This window comes from Manis pentadactyla, chromosome 7, assembly GCF_030020395.1.
Source record: "Manis pentadactyla isolate mManPen7 chromosome 7, mManPen7.hap1, whole genome shotgun sequence".
Taxonomy (NCBI): domain Eukaryota; kingdom Metazoa; phylum Chordata; class Mammalia; order Pholidota; family Manidae; genus Manis; species Manis pentadactyla.
The window spans coordinates 14,382,283-14,397,427 of record NC_080025.1 but is presented as its reverse complement, the minus strand read 5'-3'; the positions used below and the strand labels follow the sequence as shown (position 1 = coordinate 14,397,427).

Sequence of the window (15,145 nt, the reverse complement as noted above, 5' to 3'; positions counted from 1 at the left end):
TCTATGAAATAATTTTAAAATAAATTTCCATAAAATAATTTTAAATCCAGTAGGTTATCAATATAAAAGTTAATTTCTCTTACTTGCTTACAACAAATTGTTTACTTTAAATGTACTGCACAAACAGAGATTATAAATATTTCCCAGAAATTATACCAAAATGCACACATAAATTATACACAGCACTTCAGTGGAAGTTTCTAATAAAGAATTAATTCATCTAAAGCTCTAACAGTTTGTTTTAAATAAAACTTGACACTATGGTATCAGTATAGCAAACACACAATGATGTATGTTTAAACAAGGGTATCTACTTAGAATTCATTAATATTTTTAAAAACATTTCAAAGTGAATATGAAATTATATAACTTAAAGGATTATTTGGAAGATCAAATTAACTAATGAAGATTTATTCACAAGCCAAGTAAATGTTTACCTTTTTTATTTTTTTAATAAATGTTTACATTTTTTTCTATTGTAAGAATACTCACATGAGGTCTACCCTCTTAACAAATTTTTAAGTGCACAATACAGTATTGTTAGCTATAGGCACAGTGTTGTATAGCAGATCTCTAGAATTTATTCATCTTGTATAGTTGAGTGAACATTTTTCATAAAAACATTGCTTCACTTTTAAAATTTAGAATGAAAAATTCCAATTTATTAGCAGAGTCAAAGAGGGTGAGATTACCTCCCATCATTAGAGTAGAACAAAGACATTTGAAGAGAGGACACAATATATGTATGTTCTGTGCAGTAGGTTTATTACACCAGTTAACAAAGCTAACCAGTGAAGATATTAGCCAATTCCACTTAGGCATTGTGTCGCATTTACACAGGATCATCCAGGAATTCCTTTGTCTTTATGAAAAGGGAAAAAAAAAACCTTTCATAGAAAAATGTATGACTATATAAGTATGAGTTGTGTTTGTATTTATGTTTATTGATGTAATAGTTTGAATTCCTAACCCCCTTGAGATAATAATGATTTTAAAGTAAGAATATTTGGGATCATAGAATATAGAGCTGGTTCTCAGAGCGCTTATTTTACAGATAAGGAAAATGAAATTCTTATGGGCTGTTTCACCTCATTGGGTCCACATGATTATTTAGGGTCAAACATGCATTACAACCCTGGCTGTCTGGCTCCCAGTCCTATTTTTCTTACATGTGCCATTTAATATGCTTTGATCACCAGGTTGCTTCAGTGGTATGCAGTATTTTGTGAAGCCATTTTATCTTGGGATAAAGCTATTTATTTGGGAAACTTGAAAGATTTTAAATTATTTAATCGTACTTAAAAATCAAACCCAAAAGTATAACATAGTGAATGAACTTAATAAAATTCCTCTTATCTGCCTGACTTTATAAGGTGGCTCACAAGCTTTGTGCCCTTAGGCATGTGCTTATTACATAATTGGACATGAAATATAGTTATATGGGTCATGGTTGATTAAAGCATTATTACATATCAAATTTTAGATACCTAACACAAATTACTTTTTAGTAAAGGATTTTTTAATGTTTGGATGTGTAAAGAAGTGTAAGTCTTGCTTAAAGAAATGCCAATACATTTTAAATGTTAGGAAACCAAATACTGTGTTAAGGCTGAGCATATGTATACCTAAGTTGAAAATGTAAAACTCACTGAAAATTATTTTTGTTTTGTTAACAGGGTGAACAATTGTGTTGGATTTTCAAATTATAAATTTTTCCTTCTTTTTTTGGCTTATTCTTTGCTGTACTGCCTTTTTATTGCTGCTACGGATTTGCAGTATTTTATCAAGTTTTGGACAGTAAGTCATCTGGTGACTTTTGGGTATACAAAAATATATAATAAATTTTCAGTAGTGAATTATTTCAGACACTTGTTTTATGGAATAGAGCTTGTTTTATGGAATAGGTCAGCCCTCACTATTCACAGGTTCTGTATTTGTGAATTCACCTACTTGCTAAAATTAACTCCTAACCCCAAAATCAATGCTCAGAGAGCTTTAGTGGTCATGCACAGAAGTGTGGGGAACATTTGAGGCACCTGTGCGCACATTCCCAGTTGAGACCCAACAAGGTGACTTACTGTCATCTTGTTTGAACTCTGATACTGTAAACAAGTGTGCTTTTCAGCCTGGTTAGCACCACATTTTGCATTTTTGTGCTTTGTGTTGGTGATTTCACTGTTTGAAATGGTCTTCAAGCACAGCACTGAGGTGCTGTCTGGTGTACCTAAGCAAAAGAGCTGAGGTGCTGTCTGGTATACCTAAGCAAAAGAAGGCTGTTGCGTGCCTCACGGAGTCAGTATGTGCGTCAGATGAGCTTCTCCCAGGCCTGAGTCACAGTGCCGTTGGCCAGGAGTTCTATGTGAACAATGAATCAACAATACATTTTTAATGAAGTGTCAATAAGGTGTCTTTAAGTAGAAACAACGTAAGACAAGGCTACGTATTGTTCAGTTCACAAAAATGTTGTGTTCGGAGGCTCACGGGAACCTAACCCTGTGCTTTCCTAGGGAGTTACAGTGCTACACGCTAATACACAGGTGTGTAGACATGCCCCGTGCACTCAGGGATACTTCCAATGTCCAGTGTAAAGGGATCCCTAATGAATGCTTGAGAGAATATTACCTCACTGCTCCTCATTTCTATGGATGGTTTTACTTCTAAACCACAAATACATTTGTAAAGGAGTGACCAGTTTTTGCTGTGAGGACTCTGTCACAAGCTGTCAGTGAGGTCTTGTGACCTGTCTTGGTCTGAGAGATACTACAGGATTTTAAAACAGTGTTACCTTCTGTCAGAAAGGGACACCTCCTAGCAGCTCTGGTGCTTTTCTAAGTGTCCATTACCCAAAACCTGCCAAATTAGAGCAGGTCCAGGTATCCTTGCACAACATATACAAGAAAAATCAAACTGTTTTGCTTTACAGTGGCCTGTTTTATCCCATGGATATGGTAAGGTTTTTCTCAGACAGCTACTAGACACTAGTGTTGATCTTTTCTGTGATGCTGTTCTCTAAAATAGCTGCAATCATTATTGTGGATGTGTTTTTGTATGTGTTCTTGTAGTTGATGCTGTTGTTTGTAGTAATGTAAAACATCAACAGAATAGTAGCTGAAGTGTGCCCAATAACCTTCATTTCCAAGCATTATAATAAAAGTATGTCAACATTTGTAGTATGTTAACAAAACTTTGTCAGGAAGTAAACTAAAAGCTCTATTTTATAGTTCCTTTTATCTTGCTTCCTCCTATTATAATTATATACATACTACTATGATTTTTCTATGATTTGGTTATATAAAGCAAGAAAGAGCCCAAATTTTAATACCTTTTCCTATATATGTTCTTATATAGTAAACATTTATTCTAATCTGATGACATTTTTCCTCAAAGTTTTAATACAAAACTAGGTATCTTTCTCCACATCTAAATTTTAAAAAATTAAAGCAAAAAATAATGTATAAAAGTAGGGGAATATTTATCCCTTTGACAAAACATTTTATTTTCTTCCTTTCTTTATAGAATGGCCTACCTGATACTCAAGCCAAGTTCCATATTATGTTTTTATTCTTTGCTGCAGCTATGTTTTCTGTCAGCTTGTCTTCTCTGTTTGGCTATCATTGTTGGCTAGTGAGCAAAAATAAATCTACATTAGGTGAGTATCCAATTATTGTAGTTAACACAACTTTAAAACCATAAGTAGATATTCACCAACAGTTGCCAATATAATTAAATGCCAGTCTGTCCTAAAGTGGTACTGTGGGATGGTGACTTAGACACATACACATACACTCATTTCATATGTTTATCGGTTGTCCATTGTATGTAAAGCATTGTGTAGATACACTGGTGGGCAAGAGCACAATAGTCTAATGAGGGGCACAGAAAATCAGTAACCAAAGGTAATTACAAAATGCAAAGTGATTCCAAGAAAACAGAGTGCTGAGGTATGAACCAAGGGCCGGGGATGGTGGAAGAGAACCTGTGCAGATAGAGTGGTCACAGAAGAGTTCACCAAAGCAAAAAGAGTTTAACGTTGGACGTCAGTCATGAAAAGAGCTAGGACATCTCAGGCAGAGAAAACAGTATATTCAAAAGCCCTACAGAAATGCAATGCAGCAAAAGCAATACATAGCAGGAAACACTTAGTTATAAATTATTACACTGAAAAAGAAGAAATATCTCAAACCAAGAACTTTCCACCCTAACGAACTACAGAAAGAGAAGCAAGGTAAGTCCAAAGCTAGCAAAAGGTAGGAAATAATAAAGATTAAGAGAGGAGGTGATGCTAATAGAGAATTTAAAGAATAGAAGATCAGTGAAATCCATAATTGGGTCTTTGAAAATATCAACAAGTTTAACAAGGCCTTAGCTTAAAAAAGAAGTAGAAAAGACTCAAATTATGAAAATGAGTAATGAAAGTGGGACATATTGCCAACTTGACAGAAATAGAAAGGATGAAAAGTGAATACCATGAAATCAAAAAATTAGGTGACCTGATTGAACAATGAGCAAATTCCTGGAAACACTTAAACTACGAGTCTGACTCAAGAAGAAATAGAAAACCTGAACAGACCTATAATAAATAAGGAGATTTAATTAATAATCAAAAGCCTCCCCACAAAGTAAGGTCAGGACCAGATGGCTTCACTTATGTATTCTACCAAAGATTCTGGAAGAGTTAACATCAGTTTTTCTCAAACTCTGCCAAAAAAAAAAAAAGGAAACTCTTCCTTACTCATTCTGTGAGGCCAGTGTTGCCCTAATGCCAAGCCAAAAACATCACGAGAAAAGAAAACTGCAGCCCAATATCCCTTATGAATATAGATGCAAAAATCATCAATAAAAGATTAGCACAGCAAGTCCAGCAAATGATTGCATACTGTACAAAGTAGGACTATTAAAATGATTATATATTGTACCAAGTAGGATTTATCTCAGGAATACAAGGGTGGTTTGATATATAAAAATCAGTCAGTGGCAAGATACCAACCACATTAATAGAATGAAGGAAAAAAACACCATCACCTCAAATGATGCAAAGTACTTAGTAAAATCCATCGCTCTTTCATGATAAAAGCACTTAAACTAGGAATACAAGGGAACTGTCTCAACCTGATGAAGGACATTTATGAGATATGAACTGACATCATACTCATTGGTAAAAAAGGAAAACCTACCCCCCTAAGATCAGGAACAAAACAAGAATGGCCACTCTTACTACTGCTATTCAAAATAGTACTGGTACTCTAGCCAGAGAAATTAGTTATGAAAAAGAAACAAAGGCATCCAAATTGAAAAAGAAGCAAAATTATCTTTTTTACAGATGTGATTTTATATATCAAAAACATTAATTAATCCACAATAAAAACTATTAGAGCTAATAAAGTCTAACAGAAGATCAATATGCAAAAACATCAGTTGTATTTCTATACACTAGCAACGAACCATCCAAAAGGAAATTAAGAGAACAATTCCATTTACAAAGGCATCCAAAATAATAAAATACCTAGGAATAAACTTAACCAAGGAGGTACAACAGTAATACACTAAAAATTACAAAACATTGCTCAAATGAATTAAGGAAGACCTGATGGTAAAACTTGCCATGTTCACATATTGGAAGAAAATATTGTGAAGATGGCAATCTTACCCAAAGTGATTTACAGATTCAGTGCAAACTTTATTACAATTTCAATAGCCTTTCTTGCAGAAATAGAACAGTTGATACTTAGATTCATGTGGAATTGCAAGAGACCCCAAGTAGGCAAAACAATATCCACCAAAAAATGAAACAAAGTTCTTCCTGATTTCAAAATTTATGGCAAAACTACAGTGATCAAAGTGGTGTGGGACTGGCCTTGAGCTGTAGACTAATGGAGAATCCAGAAGTTAAGCCATACATCTTTGGCCAGTTGATTTTTGACAGGGGTGCCAAGACCATTCATTGGGGGAAAGAATAGTATCTTTAACAAATGGTACTAAAACCAAAGAACTTTAAGAAGAAAACTAGGGATAAATCTTCAGGACCTTAAATGTGGAAACATGAACAACGAAAGGAAAACTAAATTGATCTCTATCAAAATTAAAAACTTGTACATCAAAGGACATTATCAAAAAAAGTAAAAGAAAGCTTACAGAATGAGAGTAATATTTGCAAATCATGCATCTGAGAAGGACCTAGTGTCCAAAATACATGATGAAATCTTACAACTCAACAAGACAAACAGCCCAATTTAAAAATTGGCAAAAATTTGAATAGACTTAGATAGACATTTCTCAGAAGGAAATGTACAAGTGACCAAAGAGCTCATAAAAATATGTTCAACATCATTAGTCATTGGGGGAATGCAAATCAAAACCATGGTGAGGCAGCAATTTACACCCATGAGGAAGGCTATAATAAAAAAATAGAAAAACAAGTGTTGGTGAGGATATGGAGAAATTGGAACCTTCACAGCTTGCTGGTGGGAATATGAAGTGATGCATAACATGAAAAATAGATTGGCAGTTCCTCAAAAAGTAAAACATGGAATTTGTATGATGCAGCAATTCCATTTCTAGATATATATACAAAAGAATTGAAAAGCAAAAGACTAAGATACTTGCATATCAATGTTCACAGTAATGTACATCACTATTCACAGTAGCCAAAATGCCCATAAAGGATGAATGGATAGAGAAAATAAGAGTATGCCTGTACGATGGAATATTATTCAGCCGTAAAAAGCATGCTACAACAGGGATGACCCTCAAAAACATGCTAAAACAAAAGAAGCCAAACTCTCAATAGGTTAACATTACATAATTTCATTTATATAAAATTTCCAGAATAGGTAAGGTCATAGAGAGAGAAAGTGTATTAGTGATTTTTAGGGAATGGGAAGGAGTGGGGAAAGGGAGTGACTGCTTAATGGGTATAGAGTTTCTTTTGGGGTGATGAAAATATTTTGGAATTTGATACAGGTGGTGATTGCACAAAATTGTGAATGTACTAAATGCCATCATTGAATTGTTCACTAATTTTATGTTCTATGAATTTTACCCCAAATTTTTTAAAAAGCCCTATAGAAAAAGAGCTAGAAATGCTTGTGAAGCATGGCTGGAGTATAGAAAGCTAAAGAACAAAACATACTCTGAGGTTTCAGAAGTAAGCAGGGACTAAGCTAAGTAGAATCTTCTAGACTAAGGTTATGAGTTTAAGAATGCAACCAGGACATATGGTCTCAAAGGTCACACTATATGATTCCATATTATATTAGTGAAGATTAATTATAGTATATGGTCACCAAATGTTACTTTTTTACATTCAGGTGAAATCTCATTATAGTAAATAAACACATTGGTATAATAACTTCTAAACAATCTTATTTTAAATCATTGTTGGACAATATAATTCATCCAAAGCAAATGAATTGTTTCTAGAAGCTTTTAACTTCTAGAATCATCTAGATATAACTTGTCACACTTAAGGACATCTTCTGGACAATATGGTCCTATAATTATGTTTTATATAAAGCTATATAAAAGCTAATGATGGACAAACTTCATTATACTTCTGTGTTGGCTCATATTCCAAAAATAACAGTTTAGATTTTTACATCTCAGCATTAAGAAGAAAGTGTACACAATGATCATGTTGTTGAGGTTCCATTTCTGTCTATTTGCCATGTCCCACAAGCCTCTCTGAACCCCAGCTTCCATGCAGATACAGTGTATGTTTCTACATTGAATCCTGGTTTGGACAAATTAACTTTAAGTACCTTTTTTGGTCAGTTGGAAAAAAAAATGTATGATATGGATGAGATGAAATTTAAATGAAATTGGAAAGTGGAATTTATTGGCTGAAAAAAGCAGGTTGTAGAATATAAGTACAGTTCATTCGTATGAAAACTTCTGTTATCTGTGAAATGGTATGAAGTGAAGAAACAGTCACCATTAATTTATATGGAAAAGATTTTTAGTGTTCCTATACCCATACCTCTCTCAGGCTTTTCTGACACCTTAGGCTACCTCCTGCTAACAGATGCACAGAAAAGGTGGAGATACAGCAGAGATGCTCACAGGCACAGTTCAAAGCTCTGGTGACTGGATGCTGAGGGCAGTCCCTGGGGAAGGGGCGTGGGGGGCCACTTTCTACTTAGGGTGTGTGCTGCCACTCAGATTAGGGCTCACTGCAAACCCAGTGCTCAGTGCTCTTTCCTTTTCACCTTTCTTGCAGTGCACGAGTGCTGCTCTAATAAAAGGGTTGCTTAAACATGAAAGTAAATCTTGTGATTATTTTAAAACCATATAGGGAGTCTCTATTATAGAGCTGTTGATAAGCCCACAAGCGCTCACAGGAGCCTGATTTTCAGAGTTCCCTGGTTTAGTTCAGTCACTTCTAGATATAGGGGTTACTAGCTGGTGTGTTCTTTGCTCATGTGATTGCTCTACCGTCTTTTGTAGAGGCATTTAGAAGTCCAGTATTTCGACACGGAACAGATAAGAATGGATTCAGTTTGGGTTTCAGTAAAAACATGCGACAAGTTTTTGGTGATGAGAAGAAGTACTGGTTACTACCCATTTTTTCAAGGTACTTTGTTGTGAAAATGTTCAGGTTTTAAATGCATGAAAATAATGCAACAAAAGAAATGAAAATAGGACCTCTGATTATTTACAGTATTATTCGGTGATTCCCTGTTGTACCAGTGTGGGAATCAGTTAACTCATCATCTCGCTAAACGTACTGTATTGAAGCCAATGTGTGCTACATGTTTTGTCCATCATAATAACAATGTTCTGCTCACAGACATCAGCATCTTAACAGAATCTCACTCTATTGTGAAAATTACCTTTTTTTTGCTGCTCAAGTGTAAGTTTTAATTTTAATTACAGTCTAGGTGATGGCTGCTCCTTTCCAACTTGCCTTGTTAACCAGGATCCTGAACAACCATCTACTCCTGCAGGATTGAATTCAACGTCTAAAAAGTAATCCCATACATTGTTGTCTGTTTTGCTTTCAAATAATATATTGTGTCCTTTGGCTACATGTTCCTTTGAAAAAAAATATGAGAACATAAGATAAGTTACCACTTGGAATGAGGGAGGGAGGAAAGTACAATTGGGAAGAGGAGTACATAGGGAGCTTCAACCACACGTGTAAAACTGTTATTAAACTGGGTAGTGGGCACACTGGGGTTAATTCCCTGCACACTATGGTTGGCTGAAATATGTTGTGATTTTTAAGATGTAGTGCTTGTAAGAAAAACAAAGTAGGTCCAGATTAGCTCCCCTAGTGGTCCGGAGAGCAGATAGGGCAGGAAGGGGGAACGCTCCCCAGCCCTCTGGGTGCTTCCTCGCTGTGGTATCAGAACCTTATAAAAAGATGACAGGGGTCCTCTGGAGGGGTCCTTCCCCAGATCAGGCCTTTGGAGGTCAAATGGGATCCAGACACCTGCTTGACAGTTCCATCAGCCACGTGCACCATATTCTTACTCCTCTTTGAAGACCTCTAAGCACTATGTGAGCCGCTTCTGTGGAGAGATAGGGAATGAACCTTGGATATGCAGGTCTGGAGACCTTCGCCCCTGCTTCAAGTCTGCTCAAGTTGCAGCCTAGCAGGACCTTGAAGGGGACCTGAAACTTGATTCTGACTTTACTACTAACTGGCAAAAGGCAAAACCACTTAAACTTACTGAATATTATATGTGTGTTTTTAAGTTTGAGCCATCCAACTGTTACACCTTTTAGACGGGTTCATTTGAATGTGACCATTCCTCTAATTTTTAAATGAAAGCCAAAAGCAAAAGCATAATCACAATATCATTCTTGACTTTGAAATTTGCTTTCTTGTTGGTAGTATAGGTAGCATAGCACCTGTACCTACACGCCTCTCATCTTGTGCATATTTCTTATTGGTCACAGTATAATGAAAATGGCCCCAGAATCCTTCTGAAGGGTACTGACCCTTGCAGCCATTCTAAACATCATTTAAAATTGTCATGAAATGAAACCTATTTGCCACTTCATCCGTAGGCAAAGCTCCCTGTACAGACAGCACTCCCCCAGGCAATGAGGTGGCCATTCTGGTACGTCTGACGGGCAGCCAAGGGCACCCGCATCTTACAGGGTGGTGGCCTGGGAGTTTTGGCTTGGAAATTCCACACAACTAAATGTTAATGGTTGTTCTTAGATCTCGATGCAGAAAAATCTTGTGTTAGTAAATTATTTAGTATGTATCTTTAAGCTTTTACAAGAAAGTTTAACTATAGTTCTCTTTTTTTTCCCCTTTAAGTGGTTTTTGTAGTTGAAGAATATTTGGATTTTAGAGATAGTATCTCTCCTTCTTCTAAATGTGCATTGGGCTTTGGGAGAAATGCTGGTTCTGACACTGTTACTCAGCTAGGTGATCTTTAAGAGGTCAGGTAACCTCTTGAGGCTTCTCTTTCCTTTCCTTTAAATGTTGAGATTGGGTTTTGACAAATAAGTCTCTTCTACAGAATTTTGTGATTTCCCCTGATTGGCCTATAAAGTGTCTATGGCTAGTGCTGGTCTCCCCTCTGAACTCCTGGGTTTTATATCTGGCTGTCCACTCAACATCCCATCTAACTGTCAAAGTTACCTCTAGCTGAACAGGTGCAAAGCAGAACTCTTGATTGCCAGCCATCCTCACCGTTATCCCACCCTACACCAGATTCTCCTCCATTCATCCATTTATCAGTGTTAGTGACCTCCATTCTCCCAGGTGCTCAAGCCAGAAGCACCCTAGATTCACTCTCAGTTTCCTCGTATTTACAGCACAAGCAAATCCTGTCAGATGCCCCCTCAAAATATATCTATGATCCAAATAAGTTATTACCACCTCCACAGCTGCTTTCCTGGGCCAGCCATCATTCCCCACATTATTATTTCCATTCTTTCCTCAGTGGTATTTTCTGATTTCCATTTTTGCCCTCTAGTCCATTCTCTATTAAGAGTCAGTGATCCTTTTACAACATCAGTTTGTGTCACTCTTCTACTCAAAACCCTCCCTTGTTTTCCCATCTTATTCAGAATAAAATCTAACATTTGTCCTGTCCTTGTCCTATCTAATCTGGCCTCCAGCAGATCTGGTTGGTCCTCAAATACACCTGGTGTGCCCCTTACTTAGTGCCTCTTCCCAACTGTCTTCTCCAGAGAGCCGAATGGTCTTGTATCTGTTTTTCATTCCCTTTCAGCTCAGGTGTAAGTTCACCACAGAGGCCATCTATGAAAACCCTCAGCAGAATAGTGACCTGCTCCTCTACTTCCCCTTACACTTTTTCTACTGTCACGGCTCTATTTGTCACCTGATTTATTATATATTTGTTTATTCCTTTATGGTTATTCTTCCTCAGTTACAAAAATTTACATGAGATCAAAGACTTTTTGCACTGGTGCAACAGGTACTCAGTGGATATTGTTGAATAAAAAGATCCTTGCCATTTGTTAGAGTCTTATTAGCAAGGAATCTGCAAGGAATCCCTAAACCAGAACCTCGTTAGTATGATGTACCTAGTACCTGATCCCTTTCCTGAGGAATCAATGAGAATTAAAGTAAAAGGGATTTTTTTCATATGAATGGAACAATGCTTTGTCTTAAAGATTAACCTCTAATGTTTTAATAAGGGGATGTTAAAGCTACACAAACTTAAAGTACGAGGGAATTATTAAGAGCAAAAACATATCTACTAAAATATGTGAAATTATTCTTGGAAGAATTTTAAGTCTTTTCCTTTTGAACATTTTCGTAATTGCTATTCCAGGGTGTTCTAAAGTTACACTAATAGTTTCTATGCCAATAATTTTTTCTGACTACACGAAATACTATTTTTAACTTAACATTTTTTTCCTATCATCCCATATATCACTATGTAGCATATTTAATAAATTTTAAAACTTAAGTCTTCCTTTTAAAACTTCATTCCACAAATTAAACACCAGGTTTGCAAGACCTGATAATGTCGAAAGTTTTCAACAGTCCTGATAGATAGTGTTCAAATCTGTTGTTTCAGTTTTATGAAGGAAGACAGAATTCTTTGTTCATTGCTTGGTGGGCTACTCTAGAAACATTAGGCCAGTTTTTCTCAAACTGGTCTTTTTAGCATCACCTTCATGTAATTTTTTCCATATCCACATACCACCTATAAAATTAATATTTCTTCAATATATTTACTTAAACTGGCACTAAAGTTTATTTGTAAACCAAAGTTTCTATCCCTGTCCTAAACGAGACATTAGTATAATTTGCCATAAACAGAATATAACTTTAAAAAAATAAAATTGATAATAAAACACTGTTTTGTTACACTATAAGTAGACTCTCTTACCTGCCAAAGTTAGAGATTGTCGTCTTATTGTAATCAGAAGAAGGAAAAGAACTGAGGAGAGACCACTTTTCTGGTTGTGAGTTAGTGGGATTTAGTGTCTTATTCCTGTGTCCCCCATATTCTCTTGGTAAATCCTACAATTATCTGTACCACAAGTTTGAATTGTATACTTTTGAGAAACACTCAATATAATCAACAGTTAACATGATTATGATGATGATTATTATTATTCAGTCCTGAAAACCATCAGTTTCCTGCAAAGCCATTGAGAGAATCCCAGAGCCACCTTCTTACTGATTCTCAGTCTTGGACAGAGAGCAGCACAAACTTGGGAAAAGGCAAAGCTGGTAAGGGTGTTTGGCTGTTTTGATATATTTTATTTTTAAAAGGTACAACTTGTGAAAAAATTCCATTATGTTACCAGTAGAATTTTTCTTGCTTTAGAGTTGGACCCCTATTATAAATTTAGAATCATTTTCAGGAATTTCTATTTGTGAAATACTTTGATCAATGTCTGTTACCTGTAGAAATCATTTTATGAGAGAAAGATCTGTGTTGCTTTTTCCCCCAGTTGAAAGAATCAAATCTTTATTATTGCTTATTAAATAAGATGATAAAAATAAACTCAAAATTTTTTAAAAATATGGAAACAATGCAATCAGTTCAGATAACAGGTTGAAATATAATCTGCTGAAAAAAATCTATTAATGTATGTCTTTTTAGACTTAGTGATTGCATAATTGCTATAGCCTCAGCTCCTGTTGTTTCTTCATATCCCACTCACATTTATCTTGTAATTGTTTATTTTCATCTTTTGATTACTTCAGTCAATATAGTTTATTGAGGAAGAACAAGTAAGGCTTTTAAGCAGACCTGATTGCAAATCCCAATTTGAGCACCTAATTAGTGTGTGATATTTGTAAAGTTATCTAATCTCTTTTAGACTTAGATAAGAACTTTTAGACTTTTATCTTTAAAATGGCTACTTATCATAAGTCGGCTCTGTCTCTTCCCCTCAAACCTGCCATTCTATTTTCTAGTCTATGGGAAGGACCAGGCATTATCTACACAAAAATTGATGACAACTCTTTGCCCTTTGAATCCACCAGCTTCCTTAGAAGCAAAGAAGTGGTGGCGGTCAGTTTTTTTTGGTGAGGGGGTGGAAAGACAAATTGCTCCTTTTACTTCAGAAGGGACTCATGTGTCTTCTTATGGTTCTGTATTAAGATAGAAGTGATTTTTTGGTTTCTAATTTGGCATGTTAGATTAATTTTTTTTTTCTGTTACTTTGATACATGAATTGAGAAATTATTTTAAGTTTAAAAGATGATGGAAAAGGAGGAGGAGAAACCTGAAAAGGATTAGGTGAGAAAGGGCTCAAAGGTTAGTTTGACCAGAATGAGGGAGGAGAATTAGGAGACAATGATGCAAGGTGATGGAGAAGTGCCAGGCTCAATGTATCTTCCGTTGCTTTGTTCATAGCTCTACTTCCTCAGGGTTTAGCTCTGTTTTTTACATGCTTATTTGTAGCACTGGTTGTGGCCAACACTGTATCACGTGTAACTGTGTTTCTGTATGACCATTGATGTATGTCTTTTAAGACTTAGTGATTGCATAATTGCTATAGCCTGTTTAATTATAAAATTAATGTTTCTTCAATATATTTACTTAAACTGGCACTAAAGTTTATTTGTAAACTTTACATACATACTCCATACTACATATGAGGCACCCAAGGAGATAAACTGGGGGCACTCATGGATGAATAAACAAGTCTCCTCCTATTTGTTTGAAGCAACCAAAAAATACAAAAAATAAAAGCTAATATATGTTTTTCTTGAAGGTATGAGCAATCCTGCATTAACCATGGAGAATGAGACTTAGCTCTTCAAACAAAATTAATTCATATTTTATGAAAGTAAGTTCTTCCTCTGTTGTTATATTTTATATTTTTAACTGTTTCCCAGTTCTCTTAGAGCAGAGTTTCCTAAAAGCTGTATTAGCTGTCCTTTGGGATTGCACTGGTTATGCTGCAGACCTCCAGACATGCACCTAGTTTTGGTATTCTCTAGTATTTAGATTAACTTGGTAACAGGAATAGGTTGATTAACAAAATTTATTTTTATAATAATGCAATAAATGGCAAAAATTGATCCTAAAATATTGAGCTTTACATGACAATTTTGTCATTTCATAGGTCTTACAATTTTTTTTTTTATCCTTCAGGATATACAGTAGTCATATCTTTGACCATCCATTAGCAGAATCTCAGTAGGTCTAGTGCAAGATAATTATATCTTGTTAGCACAAACCTTTATCATCTCTGTTTTTGGTCACAGTAGGACCCCATAGCATCTGTCACTCTTAAAATAATGGGTGTTCCAAATCATTGTCTTTAAAGCATAATTTTTTAAACCTGTAGTTCCAAATCAGTTGCTTTAAAACATAATCTATAAAAAGCTACAATAAAGAGCCCCTTTGGAACAAAGCCATAAACATATAAACAAAACAGCTCTATGTACCATTACAGTAAACACAGTATAAAGCATTGAACACTGAGGTTATCAAGACAACTCTGTTTACAAAGCTGCAGTCTAGCCTCCTAAAGTTGATGAGAAGCAGGACAGTAGCATATAAAACAAAATCATTTGTGTCAAAGAATATCTGGTTTTCTTTGTTTTTTAAGTCATTTTAACTTTCACAATCTGCTTTTTTAAAATCTGGATTTTGATTTATTTTTGTTTTGATGAGTAGCTGTGTAATAACAGCAAGAGAGTGATCTGGTGATTTGCCAGTTGACTAATGTTTTGATTTTGGATGAC

General features: G+C 35.4%; 1 protein-coding gene across 2 annotated transcripts in view; it reads left to right on the top strand.

Annotated features, from left to right (window-relative positions):
* ZDHHC2 (zinc finger DHHC-type palmitoyltransferase 2) overlaps window positions 1–15,145 on the top strand; it is a 60,376-nt gene that overhangs the window by 39,459 nt on the left and 5,772 nt on the right. For both annotated transcript variants that reach the window (XR_005026582.2, XM_036894203.2), the window contains exons 7-12: window positions 1,677–1,797; window positions 3,517–3,649; window positions 8,443–8,569; window positions 8,872–8,964; window positions 12,558–12,670; window positions 14,167–14,241. Coding sequence is in view for 1 of the 2 variants with exons in the window: in XM_036894203.2 (XP_036750098.1) it covers window positions 1,677–1,797; window positions 3,517–3,649; window positions 8,443–8,569; window positions 8,872–8,964; window positions 12,558–12,670; window positions 14,167–14,207 (628 nt within the window). In the remaining variant the exon portion in view is untranslated. The remainder of the gene's footprint in view (window positions 1–1,676; window positions 1,798–3,516; window positions 3,650–8,442; window positions 8,570–8,871; window positions 8,965–12,557; window positions 12,671–14,166; window positions 14,242–15,145) is intronic.